Consider the following 18611-nt stretch of genomic DNA (forward strand, 5'->3'; position numbering starts at 1 on the left):
CTGATTGGAAATGTAGGGTTTTGATGAAGCTTCTTACCTTTTATCTTACCCTCTACTGCTGAGCACAGAGTCTGAAGAATGCCTCCTGAGAAATCCTGAAGGATGTTGAAGTTTTCGATGTTGAAGAGAAACTTCTCAAATGGCTCGCTGGCTATTTTTTGCAGTTCCTGGACATCCTGGACATTGACCCCTACTACATACACAACAACTCCATCTTCTTTTAACTTGTTGGCTGCCTCCTGAACTTCATCATTTGACTCCCCATCTGTCACCAGGATAACTATCTGAGGAACACTGTCCTTGGCCCGGCTGCCAGCTGCCTCTGTCAAGTAGTGCATCCTGATAAACTCCAGGGCACTCCCTGTGTTTGTGTCTCCTGTACGGTAGGGAAGATTCTGAATCTGCTCCAGGACCACACTCTTCAGAGGGTACTGGTTCAGCTGAAAGGCTGGGTAGATGTTGTCATTATACTGAGCAAGTCCCACTCGGACCTGGTCACTGCTGATGTCAAGCCCCAAGATGACAGAGTAAAGGAAGTTCTTCACTTTCTGGAAGTTCTGGGGCCCAATGCTGGTTGAGCTATCTACTAGGAAGACAATGTCTGCCAGAGCTGCCTCTCTGCAAGCTGCAAGAAAAAGAACAAAAGGCATGGAGTCTGTGGGTCTCACTCAAAATGCTGAGAACCAATGGAGCTGAATGGTGTACAGAAAGGAGAGCAGTGCCAGTTAGACTATCCTCTGTGGACTATACACCCTAAATGACAGTGCTCAGAGGAGTGACAACCTCCCTGTGCTTTTTCTTCCCTCTATTCCATCATCTGAGGCTTCTGTCCTGTTCTATTGATACTTCCGATCTTGAAACCCGTTTGGACAATCCCTTCAATCTCATTAAGAAAAACCCTTCTATAAATGTAGCAGCATTCTTAGAAAGGGGTTGTCCTCTTTCTAGTGCTAATAAACTTCATCTCTATAAGTGTGCTGGTACCAACAAGTCAGAAAGCTGGAATATATCCTGTATTCCATGATACATGTCATAGTAGCTCCATCATTTAGGAGCCCTGTGACCTATTTATCACTCATCTTTTTGGGACTCAATTTTCTTCTTTGCAGCACTGAAATTTTATACCATCACTCACACTCTCAAGAGTAGTTTTGAGGATAAAATAAGATAGTCTACTGTAGACTCTCCCCAGGTCCTTTTGAATTCCTTATTACCATTTCTGTACACTGTTCCTTGGAGGACTTCTCTTCAGCTACTGGAGCTGCTTTGCCCACAATTTATGAAAGCCTAGCTGCCAGCATAATTTATATTCCTGAGTTCTCCTGTAGGATAATGCTAAAACTACCCTCTGTGGAACTTTTGCCTAAGATTTCATTCTTCCTTTCTTTCCTCTACCTCTCCGTCCTGTATCCCCCACATCTTTACCAACCCATTGGGAGCTCTTCCATAATAAATAATGTATATCCAAATCCTTGCCTCAAGCTCTGCTTCTGAGGGACACAATCTACAACACCTGGCCTATTAGAATGGATCTGCTCTTAAAAACCTGGGATCAAATCCAGTTATATTACCTTTGACCTGTTTCCTCGCTTGAAAAATGTAAATAATAATGCCAGTTGCCTTAGATATCTATATAAAAGTAAATAATAATTACCCTGTGCATCACACACATCCCCATGAGTCTAACAAAGAATTGCCTTATGTATGTATCTACCAGTCAGATGGGCAATTTAAGCAAGTTTGGCAAACTATATATTACCAAGCATATGGTAGTTAATATTACTAAGTATATAAACCTTTTGTGTAAACCCTGAAGTGACACACAAAAGCAAGGTATATAATTTGGTTGTACAGATGCGATACCACCACCAAACTGCTGCAGCATCAAATGGGTGAAAAGTTTTAGCACTTCTTCCAATTTACCTACCTTATGTAGAAATACCAAAATAATGAATAAGTTATTATTTGCTCTATTTTCTTGAGCATTTTGATGAAAACCACTACGAAGCTCCTCTTTCTCAGCTCAAAGTTTTTTCTCATAGAATTAAGTAATTAACTCATTAAGGATTTCTGTAAGTCTCTGCCCCATCACCACCAACAGAAGTACAAAGCTAATGAGAGTTATATCTTCACAGATAATGACCATAATGCTATCACCTCTGATGAGCTGAGCACTGTGATAAGTACTTGACCTGTATAGTTTTATTTAATGCTTTCAACAACTTTCTGAGGCAGATACTACCATCCTAGGAAAATTTAGATTGAGAGAAAGTAACTTGTTCAAATTGACACAGTTAAAAAGTAGAGAACTGGAATTTGAACCCAGACCTTACTTTTCCCTAAATTCATCCTCATAATAACCAATATATTATACCAACACATTGGCAGTAAAATAAGCAAGCTATGCAGAGGATCTAGATCTACTGCCCCTCTCTCCTCTTCTGCCCCTCATCCAGGCAACATGGATAAATTAATCTAGGAATAATATCAGTCTGGGAACCAATATTCTTCCTTCAAAAATGGACTTACGCTACCAGCATATGCCTACAAGATTTATTTTAGAAGTTGGTGAGTTTCTGGTCAATGATTGAAGGGGAGCAGAGAGTACAGATAGTTTGGGGACACTGTGATATTAAAATCCAACATACACATAGGGAAAATAAGAAGGACAATGGGAGCGATGGATAAGAGATAAAGCTTTGAGCTCTGTAACTTCTAGATCAGAAACAAGAAGGAGAAAGTTTCTGTACCTGGAAAGACACTGTCAACAGGTTGAGCTGCCTTTGCCAAAGTATCACAGACCTGTTGCCGCAGCTTCTGAGCATGACTGCCCAGATCAGGGAAGTTGGGAACAAAAGAGGTGAACTTCTCCGCAGGACTGCTGGCGATCTCCTTGAGCTCCGCCAAAACTGCATCTTTGACACCAACGGTATAAAGTAGTACGCCTGCCCTCTTCAATGCCTTGGCAGCTTCCTGCACAGGATCCTCAGCTGGGCTGTTGCTGATCACCATGGCCATCTGAGGCACACCCTGGCTGGCCCGACTCCCTGCTGTTGCCTGGAAGTGGTGATCTAGAAGAAACTGCAGAGCCAGGCCCATCTTGTGGCCCCCAGATTTAGGCTGAAGTTTTTGAATGTGTTTCAACACATCACCTTTGCGGGGGTAGGTAGAAAGCAGGAATTCAGACCGGGGCACATCACCATACTGAGCCAGCCCCACGCGGATGCTGTCTTTGCTGACATTGAAGCTGTTTACCATGATGTACAAGAAGTTCCGCACACTGCGTATATCCTGGGTGTTGAGGCTGGTGTCCACTAGAAACACAACATCTCCCACAGATGCCTCCCTGCAGACTGGAGAAGAGAGACAATTCAAAATAAAACATCACAAAATTGACAGCTATGGCTATGACTCTCTCTCCCCATTCGTGGCCTTTACAGCCCACAGATCTGCCTGCATGGCTCTTTGACAATAGCTAGCATGCACAACCTAAGCATATCATCATCTTCCTGGGCTTCCTCATAGCCACCATCTACCCTTATTCACCTTCTACTCTCTGTTTCATTCTAACAGACATCTGACCCATTCAGCGAGATCCCTGACCGTGGCCCTCCATCCATCCCTTAAAGTTAATAAAAGAAAATAATTTTGACCAGTAGAAGATGCTGCTGGTACCCCACCTAGATCTTTGCTGGCTGGCACACCTATGTCCTAGCTGCTTCAAGCGCTATAGTTAACTGCTTCCCTCTGACACTTTGTCTAGAGACCTGTCCACGGCTGAAGGGAGAAGAGCAGCCACATCTGGAGACACCTGGAAAATCATACCACCTGAGTGGCCAATGTTCAATGACACAGGGTTACAAACACCTGGCCCCGTTGGTCTCATGGTGCTGTTTAGACTCTAGCAGCTTCCATGGCTCAGGCCAAGGCTGGATGTTACCTGAGGCTACATCCTTGCTTGGCTTCTTCAACCTCCAGCCTATCTCACTTCTCTTTGGTCTGTCCTAAAGAGTATTCCCTTACAATAACACGTTCACCAAATCCCTGTCCCAGTCTCTGCATCTTGAGAACCTGACCTAAGACATCTGCTTTGCAGTTCTGAGCTCTCTAGCAACCATAGTTTTATCTCGTGCCATTACTGTAAGTTTGGCTCCTATTTGTCCATTGGCTCCCTGAACTCAAGCTTGCACTATACAACTACTTCTCCCAAACCCAGTTCTAACCCCGGAAACCACAACCCCAACAGTGGCCAGAGCAAGTGGTGCTCCAGCTGGGCCCACCCTGGTCTCCAGCATAAAAGGAATCAGACACCAGGTGGCTGTAGGACTGGAGCCAATAGCTAATCTTTCTGCTTCTCAGATTGCATCTCTCTATAATAAGGGTTTGACCAGATGACCTGGTCTCTTCCAACTCAAACATTGCATTTCTGTGACAAGAAGTAAATATACAGATTAAATACTGTGCATGTGTGGACAAAAAAAAGAGAAGCAGTAATTATGATCTCTCTGTTCGTCAGTAACCAGCATGACTTGTCCCCTGTACTTCACAATTTAATTGTGATGACGGTAGGAGAATACATGAATCAATGATGGGAGAGAGGAGAAACAAAAGCAGAAAACAGCTGAAGATGATGTTAGCATCAAGTGGCTCAACAACAAGGGATGATTATCCCACACAGATTAAATATATCTTGCATTTGGTTTGTGCCAGGAGGGTTAACATACTGACTGGGGTTGGCCCTGTACTCTTCTTCCCTCTCCACTTTAATCTCCATAGTCCAGGCTCCTTAGTCCAAGTTCTCAAAGCTGCCATGTGGTCCCTACATGCCATTCCATCCACTGAGTTTCTTTCTCTTTCTCTTTCTCTCTCTCTCTCTCTCTCTCTCTCTCTTTGGACAAAGTCCCATGGAATCATGTTCTTTTATCTTGATTTGTAATGTAACATTCATCAATGTGCTTATGGCTAATGGCAGTCTCCCTGATTAGACAATGGGCTTCAGACAAACAGATGCCATATCTTTTGTTTGTTTATCCATCACTTGCATGTCTAGTATAGTCACCTCCAAAAAAATATTTAATGAAGGAAATATATAGGAAAGAGAAAAGAAGAGAGGGAGAGAGAAAGGGAGAAGATATCACTTAGAAGAATGGAAATATTGAACATGAATGAAACTAAATAAGAGTATCAGAAAATTTTAGAGTTAGAAATAATCCTATGAGATTATATAATACAATACTGTAGCCACTAGATATATGTGGTGATTGAGCCCTTGGAATGTAGCTAGTACAAATGAGCAAATAAATTTAAAGTTTTACTGAATTTTAATTTAAATAGTCGCATGTGCCTAGTGGCCACTATATTGAAAAATGCAAGTACAGAATAATGAATCCAATTCATCCATCTCACAGATAAGGAAAGTAAGACCTAGAAAGGCAAAGTAAGTCACATAAATCAGTTCGAACAGCTAGTCTTAGAAACCATGTCTCCTGACACCCAGTCCATACTTTGGACTGCCAGAAAGAAGATAAAATTGAAAGTCCATATTATAGAAAGGTAAAGATCCTGTAAGAGTTAGGCAGAGAAGAGCTAATGAAGGGTGGCATGCTCCAGGGACACTAAATCCATCTGCCGCTTCTAGATTCCAGAGTCCCTCTTCTCAGGAGTTTGCTTAATCTTGGTCAGAAAGCCAAGTGGAATCATGATTATTGAAAAGGCAGATAATGAATGAGCTCATGGACCTTTAAGCTTTATTTCCCTTTGGCACTCCAGGATGCAATCACATTGAGAGGAGAGAGTTCTGTGAGTACTCCAGGGATGGCTGACTGGTTTGTCTCCTCAACATCTCTTTTCAGAGGGATCAAACACAGACATGGAAGTGTTTCCCTGATCTTTCCAATTATAGAATAGTTTTTCAGGTTCCATGACATGCACCTTGAGATATATATTACATTTTCATACATTGTTATTTTTCTTAACCCCCCCCCCACCAGTTCTTTGTCATATTAGAAGGTCTTTTGAAACATGAAAAGACTGCCACAGCTTCTGCTCACAAGAGCAGGGAGTCCAAGCTGGAGGGAAAATATAGAGAGCTTCATGGGTTTTTTTCCCCAACAAATAACAGCCTGTGTAGTTATATATAAATATTTAGACCTCAATATTGTCTCGGTGGGGCTTCAGGCTACTCAAACAATCTTTTCATGAGACTTTCATTGCGAAAAGTCACAATAATCTGTTAAAATGACTGTAAAAAAAATTGCAGAGGAGTCACTGGCATCTAGTGAAGCTATCCATCTTGTGATGACAATTACATCTCAGAATAGCTCTGCCAAAGGAGATAAAGCACAATGCAGAGTCAAGAGAATAGGCCCATGTTTACAAAAGCATTTGAGAGCCTGGTAATACATTCAGAAGTATAGCATTTTTCATAGCTTTTTTTTTTTTTTTTGTCATATGAGGTTAAGCTTTGAAAAAATCAATGTCCATCATTCACTAAAAGCTTCTAGATTCTAAATTCTTCTAAAAAGAAGCATTTCCCTTTCATTAATAATGAAGCTTCTATAATATTTTCTTTCAAGATTCACTACTACTAGGTTCCTGGCAAGGTCATCATTTTTGGCTTAGAGAATCCAATGCATAATGCATTACCAATTCTCTGTGACTTGATGAAGCCAAAACTAGCTGCAAGGAAGATGAACTCCCAAAATGTCTTCCAAGTCTTCATTCTGGTTATGTACCTAAGGAAAAAAAAGAAACCTCATAATTAAAATTATGTCTTCATACAGTTAAAATGAGTGCATCATATCATGTGCTAGTTATATCTCAAAAAGTGAATAAAAAATGTATATATAACAATGTCTTTGCCCAAACCAATAGAAACTTGATAAAAAATAAATAAATAAAGGACTGTGGCTACATTGTTTCAATTGTACAAGAAAAATTATCTTGATGACCCAACTCAGGAAGAGTTTTGTAAACACCCGGAGTGTATACCTCAGACTTCACTGTTTAAAGTTGTCCAGATATGACTATAAAAGGATAAAGCATATGGAGCATGGGTTGAATTTCTGTTTCACACACCAAATTCATTTGGGGGAACATAAACATTTCTGGATGATTTTGCTTGTATTTTTATACAAGCATTGGATGACCTTTATAAATATTTGTAGCATGCAGAAATATTCAAATATCTTGGGAGCACATCTGCTTGATAAAATCAGGATAGCCTGAAAATATTTTATATGTTCCCAGAAGAAGCAGAACATCAGACTTCCCTCCCCTAAACTTGGATTCATTTCCAAAGGCCTCCATGAAAATTATCTAGTCCCAGTTCCATTTCTGTTTTTCAACTCAAAAGAAGTCCAGGTTTTTAAAAAATAAGAAAATCATGGAATTCACATTAGATGAGGTTTCAACTGGAACAGTGAATACCTCATCTTTATCTTCTTAGCCACCCATCCCCAGCATCCTCATAAGTTCGATCATTGTGTTGTAGGAAGAGAATGTCCTTGTTCTTAAGAAATATAAGGGGGTTAAGAGTAAGGATTCTTGAGGATAGATTGCCTGAGTTTAAATCCCAGACCTATTACTTAATAGTTGATCTTGGGTAAGTTGCTTTACTGCTCTGTACCTCAATTTCCCCATTCATAAAATTGGAACAAGAATAGCATCTACTTCATAGTCTTGCAATCAGGATTAAGTGAGCTGTAAAACAATTCACATATGCCTGACATTGAAATCACTCCTAAGATGCTTCTTAAATAAAATAAGTCTTCTTGGATACTCACTAAGACATAAAAGTGTTGCTTCTAACTTGAAACTCAGAATCTGTAGAGATAAAGGAACACTAATACTCTGCATTGTGTGCTAATAAGGAGGTTATTTTGTTATATGTGTTTTAATTTATATTTTTTACTTAATTCATTCAAATTTCACTCTCAATTGATTGCTATTTTGTAAGTTACTATGCTGATATCTCCATGTTCCTCACCTCAAACCTGGGAAAGGCCACCAGAGCAGACCTTACTCTGCTCATCTTGTTAATGGAAATGAAGAAATCAGGCCCCAGAAAGGTTAAATAGCATACCACAGCTACAAGTCCATGGACCTTCTGTCAGGCTCTGTCCCATGTAACCCGACTTCAGGTACAACACATGACAGGAACTCTAACCCTTCAGTGAAAATCCCCAAGTCCAGACTGTCACTCAATGCTCCATAATCTGACTCATGTGAAATGAAGACCTGTGGGTAAGTTACCATGGCATAAAAATGTGAGCTGAAGCCCTAGTTCCTGTATCTACCAATCTGTCTTCCAAGAGTAGTTTTATGGACAAAACGCTGTATTAGGTGCTCCGGAGAATGGAATTACAAACCTTGCTCTTATGTTTAGATAACTGAACAATCTATTTGGGGAGATTAACTTTACATACCAAAAACACTAAAAAATTCAGGAAACTTTAAACACATATTTTAAACGTACCAAAGAGTTTAAGTAAGCATCTCATTGTGTCTATATCACTTTGCAGCCATGGCCCCTTTATGTGGAACATTGTGGGGAAACCATACCACGATACCCAGAAATCCCAGCTATCCAACAACTGAGGCCCTCTTTCCAGAAAGTGGCAGTGGAGCCATCCTGTTTAGCCATCCTAAGGACACGTTTCTCCTGTTCATGCTTGATTTACTCCTTAGAAATGACTCAAGGATATGAGATAGCCACACCTGTTTTACTATTTTATGGTAACAGAAAATACTGGGAGAATCCTTGACCTCAAAAGAAAACCATAGACCTTAATTCTGGTGTCGGCCTGACCATTTGCTTTAGGGACTTGAGCTAGCCAGTTCATCTTTTAAGGTTTATGTGATGACTCTCAAGGACTTGGTACTGATTTGAGACACCTACTACATTGCCTACTATATTACGAACACCTCCCAGGATATTGGTCCAATAATTTTCCAATAACTGTGATATAATTTCTCTGTTCCTCTGTCTCTACATCAACCTCCCACTAATGCCTCATTAAGGAGGCATATAAGTAATTTGAGGGAAGATGCTTTAAGACTGTAAATATCTTATTCCTCAATAAGCTTTCATCTAATGGCAAATGAACAAATGCATGATCACAAAGAATAGACTATTCTAATAGGCTAAGGACAGTATGAGAGTAAGGAGCTGAAGAGTTTGAAAGTGCTAGGAAGAAAGATCCAAAATAAATTCAGATGTTAATCATAATTATTATTATTATTATTATTATTACTATTGTTACAATGAAATACTATACCCCAACTTTTTAACTCTTGGATTAATGAAGTTAGGTGAAATAGAAAAACTTCAAATATGGTATCTACATTTTCATATTCTTATGTCTTAATTACTAATATTAATGCAACTAATCATAAGAAATGAGATGTATTTTTAGTTAGCTGTAAATAAAGTACCAGAGCTATTTATGGAAATCTAGTGGGAAAGTCAAAAGTTTATAAACAGTTTACAGCTGTGCATTTGTGTATTTACATTAATGAAGAGAAAAAAAAGCCTATAGATTAAGGACTTAATATCTATATTGTATATACTATTTCATGAAGATGTTTACATCTAATTTAATCTGTTAAAGGGGTCTTGCATTTGAACATGTAGGGTTCATTATGGGAGGAAAAAAAGTAAAGCCATTAAATGAAATACAATTAGGTAGGGCTGGCATAGAATACTGATTCTTTCTGGAAATAATTCTAATGGGTGTGGGATTGAGAGACACCACTCTCAAAGTATGACGAGAGAACTCAAATAGTTCAATAGTCAACTAGGACAATCTAATTTTAAGACTAATTCATTCAGGGGCGCCTGCATGGCTCAGTCGGTTTAGCATCTACCTTTGGCTCAGGTCATGATCTCAGGGTCCTGGGATCCAACCCCATATCAGGCTCCCTGCTCAGCAGAGAGTCTGCTTCTCCCTCTCCCTTTGCTGCTCCCCCTGCTTGCTCAGTCTGTGTGTGTGTGTGTGTGTGTGTGTCTCAAATAAATAAAACCTTTTAAAAAAAGGCTAATCCATTCAATTAAAAAAATATATCTTGTAAGCAACCACCATAGTAATAATTGATTCAGGAAGAATCCTCAAATGAAGCTAAAACTATTGGGTAGAAGCATGTTGGGGAACAAGGTTTTAACAGTCTCAAAATGTCTCCTAACCAATTACTTATAAGTTACAAAGGACAAAAAAAGTACATTTACAACAGAGAAACACAGTGGATATGATGTAACCAACAATGGTAGGCTACACCAATAACACATACTTCCTGATGTGCTACACGAGAAAACTCTACCTCACTTATATGGTAGTCCTCCTCAAATCCCATGATTTAAATCTAATATTAATAAACAATCATACAAACCCAAACTTGGAGACAATCTAAAAAACAACTGGCCTGTGCTCCTCAAAAATATTAATATCATGAAAAACAAAGAAAAGCTGAGGAACCAACTGAAGTTACAACAGTCTAAGAAGAATTGGCAACTAAATGCAATGAACAGTCTTAGAAATGGGAAAAATGGCTATAAAGGACATAAAGGGAGACAATAGGTAAAAATTCAATATGGACTGAAAGTTATATAATAATTCTGGGTCAATGTTATATTTTCTGAGTTTGATCATTGTGTTATAGGAAGAGAATGTCCTTGTTCTTAAAGAAATACATGTAATGAGGCAGAGGGTCTTGAAGTCACCCACTTACTCTCAAAGTTTCAGCAGAATTATAATAATCCATAGAGAAAGAAGAATAAAGTATTACAATAACTCTTGCAACTTTTTTATTAAATGTTTACTGTTTACCAGATAATACGCCAGGCACTAGAAATAACAGATTAAAGAAACAGTTCTTCTCTTGAGAAGAATTAGAATTCTAGTGGAGAGAAAGAGATGAATAAATTGTAATATTGTAGGATGAACAAAATAAAATAGAAATTTGTACAAGGTGCTGAGGAACACAGTGGGTGACCATCTCTCTTCACTTGGTGAAAGCTTCAGAGCAGGTGATGCTAGAGTTGAGATTTAAAGGAGGAATAGAAATTTATAAGTGAGCAAATGGAGAAAGGGAATTCCAGGTATGGAACAGCACATGAAAAGACTCTTGTTGGACAGCCAACAACCTCATCCAAGGTTTTGGGAACTAAGGTTTGGAGTGTAGGGAATCTGGTTAGGTCTTCTTGGAGCTCACACATTTGTGCTGCATAAGCTCTGAAGGCATACGTCTATGGAGACCTTTGGTTTTCTGAAATGCTTGAATTCAGAAGGTGGGATAGAAGGGGGGACCTGGATAGAGTTTCTCAGTCTTCAACTATAAACCACCTTCACTTCATTTAATTAAGCCATTTGCCCTTCATATACCAGTCTCCTTCAAGGTTTCTGTTCTCTCTCTATTGACTCCTCAAAAATAAAATGAAAAGATGCCATCATTAACATTCTATGCCAGTGGTTCTTAGACTTGAGAATTATGTCAGAATCACCCAGAGGACCTTTTAAAACCCAGCTTCCTGCCCCATCTCCAGAGTTTCTGATTTAATAGGTTTGGGTGGTGAGAACTGGCAGGCTGAGTGGATCCAAGGGACCACTTTGAAAACCACACTTCTATGCATTTAGCGTGCAGTGGTTCCCAACCAGACAGATATCTTCTCCACTTACTTTCAACATCTTTAGCTCCACATGGAGAAAACCAAATGTCTACCATCAATTAAGTGGAGAAAGGGAAGAGACGATCAATTAAAAAATGTTTTCTTTATACATATATGACTGAGAGGTAAGTGGGAGCTTCAAAATATTTAAATGAGAAACCCAATGCAAAAATGTACAAAACTAATTTAACACATTTTTTTTCAATTTGCTTTATAATGATACTTTATTCCCTGAAATAATAAAGAGCTATGTTCTCTCTCTTTTTTTAATTTTTTTTTGATCACTTAAACACCATTATTTTAAGTACTGTGTTATTTGGCTTTCTTACAAGACGCTCTTATAGTATACCACATCTGGGCCACAGGAAGTTCCAGAAGGCAAACAGTTAGGGAACATGAACAGATTCTTCTGTACACATCACATTAGAAATCCACATGGCATGTTTAATAGTTAAGAAAAACTAAGGTTAGCCTTAACCTATTGCATAAACATTAATATTTGCTTTCTGTGCCCATTCACAAATCCTATGACGGCTTGGATATATACACAACTTTGTTGCAACATATTTGAGGGACGCTGTGTCAAACATTTCAATGACAATTAATGTGTCATGAGGCTCAAAAAAATAAAATAACAAGATGCAGAATCCTAGAGCATTCCTCCAGGGAAGGATAAAGATCACAATGCCAGAGTTCAGCAGGGCAGTGTACACAGCAGTAAATGGGCTCTGATGGCCATGACACTCTCATTAGCTATGGTAATTTCAAGACTGGCACACAGTCTGAGAATACTCAAACTCTTTCAACTTATGTGTAGCTTATCAACTCCATCACCCCAGCATTTCACGAGCTTGGTTTTACCAGAGATGGGAATAACTACCCTTTCTCAAGGGTTTCATTCAAGAAGAATCCCTACAATCCACTAAGCAGATCAGGCCCCTCAAAAGAACTGGGGCAGGGGGCACCTGCGTGGCTCAATGGTTGAGTGCCTTTAGCTCAGGTCATGATCCCAGGGCCCTGGGATCAGTCCCACAGGGAGCCTGCTTCTCCCTCGCCCTATGTCTCTACCTATCCCTTTCTGTCTCTCATGAATACATAAATAAAATCTAAAAACAAAAAATAAAAAAAAGACCCAGGGCCCATGAAGGTACTCTGGCACTCCCTACTTCCTATCACCAGGAAACACAGAAAGAACAGGTCATGGTAGTGAATAAAGGCAAGTTGACCCCCTGCAATTTTCTAGGGCATCATATACTCTGTCCCTTATTTCTTCTATGCCCTTTAAGAAGGTCACTCTAGAATCTAGAAAGAAAATGTAGTGTGGAACAGTAAAAGTTGATAGAATTTGACTTTGAATTTTCTGGTTCAAATGTCAAGTCTGCCACATTCCTCTTGGGTTGTGTTTTTTTTTTTTTTTTTTTTTTTTTTGCCAAATTCTTGTTATGCAGCTTGCCACATTCTTGTTATGCAGCTTCTTGGAAGTCTCTTGAACTCTAAGGCTCAGCTCTCTCAGCATAAAAGAGAGGTAATGATACTGTGCCATCACTATTTCGCAGGTGTACTGTGAGGACAGAATAAGCTAATGGGGTAGTAAAGACTTTGTAGAAAGCTATAAAACTTGAGAGGTTACCTTTACCTTATCAAGCAAATAATCTACAAAACAAAATTCCAAAAATGCAATCCTTTCTCACTGATAGAACCAAGCCTCAGAATATTTTATTCCAAGAGGGAAAAAAACAGATTGCTTGAATCAAAGAGCTGTGGCTACATTTTTGCTTCATTATGTCTAGGAAATAATCATACTCTGATGGAAGTGAGATTTTGGGTAAGAACAGACATTTTATGGCAGCAAGAGGAGATTCCCTAAATCAGAGAAGTATGGTGCCAGGTGTGACAGCAAGCTGGTGGTCACCTGAATGAGATAAGCTCTTTCAAATCTTATGTTATGAAATCTTAGCTGTCTGTGTTCTTTGGGCTGAATGTCTCACTTTTGTCTTTAAGCTTAAAAATAACTTAGATGCCATTGAACTGTTCTTTGTATCTTAGTGTATAATAAAATTTTTAAACACAAACTGAAAAAATATCCACTAAATTCATTGACACAAACCCATCTGGCCCTTGGAAAGGTAACGATAATTTCTTTATGATTGCAAGATGCATTGACCAGGCTATAAACCTTTCTGGAGTTTATAGAATTGTAAGTCAGCATGGTTTGCCAAGTCCATTCAGACTTCGGTGACTCAGAACACATCATTTATTCCTTCCCTCTACCTAGAAGGCTGCGTACTACTCCTTGGCCCCAGTACACTCTCACACATGCACATACAACCCACACATACACACACATACCTGGAAAGCTCTATTCACCTTTCAAAACCCAGCTCAGAGGTCACCTTCCTAACCCAAGCCTGATGGCAAATCACTCCCTGTTCTGTTCTTCGTCTGAAACCTGTACATTTATTTCAGTGAATAACTGGGATTTGTTAAGACTGTCTTTACCATTAATATATGCTCAGCACCTACAACAGTTCCCTTCTCTGCTCTCCCCCTCTCTCTTCCCTCCCTCTGTTCACTTCCTTCAGTCCTGGCAACAGCAACCTTCTCATAGCACAAAGCAAAAACCATGGAGTTATCATTAACACACCTACATCCAACCTGCCAGGAAGTCTTGCTGCATCAACCTTGAAAGCTATTTGCACAGAAACTGATCCTCTCATCATTTCTACTGCACACAGGCTGGTTCAAGCCATCTCTCTCTTGCTTGATTACTATAAACTCCTGCTCTCCCTGCCTCTAACCTTTCTCTCTGAAGTCTATTCTCAACATATATTCAGGGAAATCCTTTTAAAACCTAAGTCACTTCTGTTCAAAGCCTTCTAATGGCTCCCTGTTTCATTCAGAATGAAAAAACAAAATAGGCTACAAGGTCCTATGTAACCTGGCCCCCAGTTTTCTCTAACTCATCTCTCACCTCCACACATTAGACTCTGATCTCTTTGGCCTACTGGTCGTTCTTCAAATAAACCAGTAACACCCTGTTTAGGGTCTTTGTACATACTATTTCTTCCATCTCGAATGCTCTTCTCTATATGTCTCTATATACCCACCTATATCCCTATATATCCACACACATCTACAGATATTCACATATATCTACATATATCCACAAATATCCACATATATCCTTATGTCCACCTATGTCCACATATACCCTCATATAGCCACATATGTCCCCATATCTCTACATACATCTCCATAAGGTCCCATATATCATATATATTTGCACATATCTATACATATCCACATACATCCACATGGCTGATTCCCTTGCTTCCCTCAAGCCTTTGCTCGGATGTCATCTTCTCAGTAAGGTCCACCCTAGCCATTCTACTTAAAATTGTTACCCATTCTTATTCTCCCAACACATCCAACCCCCCCTTACCCACTCTCTGCTTTTCCTCTTTTCTTATCACCTTCTAACATGCTATGTAATATTCATCATGGTTTTTATTAATTACCTGTTGTCATGCCCACCATCAACTAGAAGAGAAGTGCTACAAGGAGTCTTGTTTTCCACAATATATCCCCAGTGCCTGACACATAGTAGGCTCTCAGTAGATTTGTTGCATAAATTCACTTGTTCAGAAAAAAAAAAAAAAAAAGATTTCCTGTTCGTAAGACAGGATGTTCTATACAAAGAGTTAGAGGCATTCTTGGAAAGATTAATGCCCCTAGCCATTATTTTTTTGTAAATGGAGGACTCAAAGCCAACTGAGCTCGGTTTTATATTTTGATTATAATTTTATTTTTAATTCATTTGTATTAAAAATAGAATCAGAACAAACAGCATAAAACGAAACATTTGACAGATTTATTGAATAAGCAAACCCAGATCATAAGCATAGTAGAAGGGACTTGGTTTAAGAACTTCAAGAAATCTAAAATTAGAGCCAGTCCATGCCTACAACCAACCCCAATGAGGCAGGGAAGAGATGCAGCCAGAGGTGAATCTTTTAAAATTCACAGCCACAAAAATTTACTTATACAGTGAGTTGCTCAAACATAAGACCTAAGATTAGGTTGGAATGTTTGGGCAAAACAATTTCTTGTATGATATTTTTAAAAAGACTCATAGCAGGACAACTGGGTGGCTCAGCGGTTGAGTGTCTGCCTTTGGGTCAGGGCGTGATCCCAGAGTCCCAGGATTGAGTCCCACACGGGGCTCCCTGCATGGAGCCTGCTTCTTCCTCTGCCTATGTCTCTACCTCTCTCTCTCTCTCTCTCTCACGAGTAAATAAATAAAATCTTTAAAAAAAAAAAAGATTCATAGTATTTTTATTTCAGGCCAAAATACCAGGTAGGTAACATTCATTATTTCACTTCCTAGTGACTGTTATGCATCATATTTGCTGTTTCTGCAAAAACATAGACAAGGCTTCATTACTCTTGGTCAGTGATGGAATAAATGCATCCATAGACCTTTCAAAGCCCATTCCTATGAGTCAGAAACTACTAGACAGAATTTTGTGATGAGAGACAACTTTCAAAGGCCTGTGGCATACACACTCATGAGCCGAAATAAGAAGGACCCTTCTGCATTTGCAGTTCCCTGGGCCCAATTTCTTAGCTTCTGAAGATCAATACAAAAGAGAACAAAAAGATGCTAGATTTTTCTCCTGTAGTCCTGTGGGATAATTCTCAGTCAATATTTGATCCTTTCACCCCACAGAAGTCATCCTTAATAATTGTCACCATCCCTATGTTTGTTCAGTGAATTTAAATGTGTATCAACCCCAGTCATCAAAAAATCGCATATAAAATCTGAATCTGATCAACTTTACACTAACTTTCCTTGAAGTTCTTTATAGAAATAATCATTTTCTTTAACTCTGGTAAATGATATGCATGCTGATGTATTTAGGGAATTTACTGATGTTTATAATTTACTTCAAAATGCATTTAAAAATAAGAGGGATTAACAGATGGTTAGAGGGATGGAAATGTGAAAAAAACAACTATATTAAAATGTTCATGGTGAATCTAAGTGGTGAGTATACATGTATTCTCTGTGAGTTCTGTAACTGTTGCTGTATGTTTGAAATTTTTCATTAAAAATTTAAATAATCCTCTGAATTATTTCTTAAAACTGTGTATGGCAGTCAAATGGAAAGGAAGATGAGAGTCTAATTATATGAATCCTGGCAAACTGGATGGGAGAAAACTCTATTTCTAACTCCAAATTGCCCCTGGGATTGTTCTAAGAGAGTCATTTTTACCTGAGTTTTATATCTCTACCAAAGACATGTTTATTTCCTGAATCTTTAGTGTTTTCTTTCTTCCTTTAGCTTTAAGAGTCTAACACTAATCTCCATGTTTAAATTCTCCCAAAGATTTGCTTCAGTGAAATAATTCATGAGACATGTGTGAGTCCCAGTAAATTGGTTTCCCCTTTCCACACAGATGGTAAATTCTAGGCCCAGTCTTAAAATATTTCACATCTTCCTGCTCCACAAAAGTTCAGAGTTATGGATCTTACTTCATCACAGTTTAAATCTTAAAGGTTATTCTCCCTCTGTATATCCGAGATAATCTTTGGGTTTTTTTCCTCTGCATCTTTATCACTCTCTCATATTCTCTCCATCTCATTGCTATACGAGGTCTCTATCACTTTCCCCTCTGTTGGTCTATGTGTCCCTATCTCTCTTTACCTAGAAGTAAAAGAGAAGCAGTGCATTTGCAAAAAATGACATGGAAACAAACTAGAGTTCCCACCTACCAAACTTTCCCTAGGAGAAAGCATTTCCTCCTACCTGGCAAAACCTTTCGGACTTGTTCTCTTAATTCCTTCTTCTGATCTTCATCCCTTAAGAAGCTGCTTGAGCCTTGGGAATTCCCTAGAGTATAGGAAGGCTTAAGGGTACAATGACACATCAGCTTTTCCAGTATTTAATCCTCTCCTGGGGAAAAGGGGAGGAGGGCAAGAGGAGGAGCACAAATGGTGTTTATGGTGACTGATGCATTGCTTGTTCTCTTGCATGCTTTACTGCCATTAAATAAAAAGAGTTCTTCTGTAAACACTGGTCTCCAAAATGCATACAAAAACTAAGTAGGGAGAGCATTCTCTAATAATAATAATGATGATGTAAATAAAATTAGCCTTTTTCAAATTTAAAGTTCCTAGAATAAAAATCCTTATTATCTTTATTTCAATTATTTAGTCTCCACCTAAAATCTCTAGACTATAAGCCCCTTGAAGCCAGAAACTGAGTATAATTCAACTTTGGGTCACTCACATCCCCTGGATATCCCTCAGCTAAGGGTCTTGTCTCAAAATACTAGGTATAAGGGATGGATGGATAGCTGGATGGATGGGTGAATAAATTAACAAACTGGACAATGACAAACACTCTGCATTGATGTTTACCAAGCAGGGTAAAGCTCAAGTGTTTGTATTCATCTTAGATGTTCTAAACTAGCCCATACCAACCAGATCAGAGGTCAGGATGGAGTCAAAGGAAATATGTAAGTATTTATACGTGTATGAGTTAAACAAAAAATTAAGCAGCAATAACAAGAAACCTAACAACAAAGGTCATTTCCTTCTCACATAGTTCAGTACTAGGTGGGTATTCCAGGTCAGCAAGAGCCTTTCCTCCACATGGTCTTTCGGTAATCCAGGCTAATATTCAACATGTGGCATCTGAGGTTTCTGCAAGTACCACCACAGTAGCCAGTGGGAAGGGTGAAAGAGCCCATCCTACAGATTCCCTCCTAAAAGAGTGAGGCACAGGCTGCTCACATTCCCTGCATTCACATTCCGATGGTCAGACTTTAGCGACACTGCCACATCCAACAGCAGGGGTGCTTGAGGTTTGATTGCCAACCAAGCAACCCTGTGCCCTGCTCAATTCCCTTACCATAAAAGGAGGGGGAGAATGGAGGTGGAGGA

At 39.1% G+C, this 18611-nt stretch overlaps 1 protein-coding gene across 1 annotated transcript in view; it reads right to left on the bottom strand.

Annotated features, from left to right (window-relative positions):
- LOC140614042 (collagen alpha-4(VI) chain-like) overlaps positions 1-17584 on the bottom strand; it is a 102110-nt gene extending 84526 nt beyond the window's left edge. The window contains exons 1-4 of the mRNA XM_072792815.1: positions 17473-17584; positions 6646-6734; positions 2751-3353; positions 38-625 (exon numbers count right to left, since the gene is read on the bottom strand). Coding sequence (XP_072648916.1) covers positions 38-625; positions 2751-3353; positions 6646-6721 — 1267 coding nt within the window. The 5' untranslated portion in view covers positions 6722-6734; positions 17473-17584. The remainder of the gene's footprint in view (positions 1-37; positions 626-2750; positions 3354-6645; positions 6735-17472) is intronic.
- Between the last annotated feature and the right edge of the window lie 1027 nt (positions 17585-18611).

This window comes from Canis lupus, chromosome 22 (assembly GCF_048164855.1).
Source record: "Canis lupus baileyi chromosome 22, mCanLup2.hap1, whole genome shotgun sequence".
Taxonomy (NCBI): domain Eukaryota; kingdom Metazoa; phylum Chordata; class Mammalia; order Carnivora; family Canidae; genus Canis; species Canis lupus.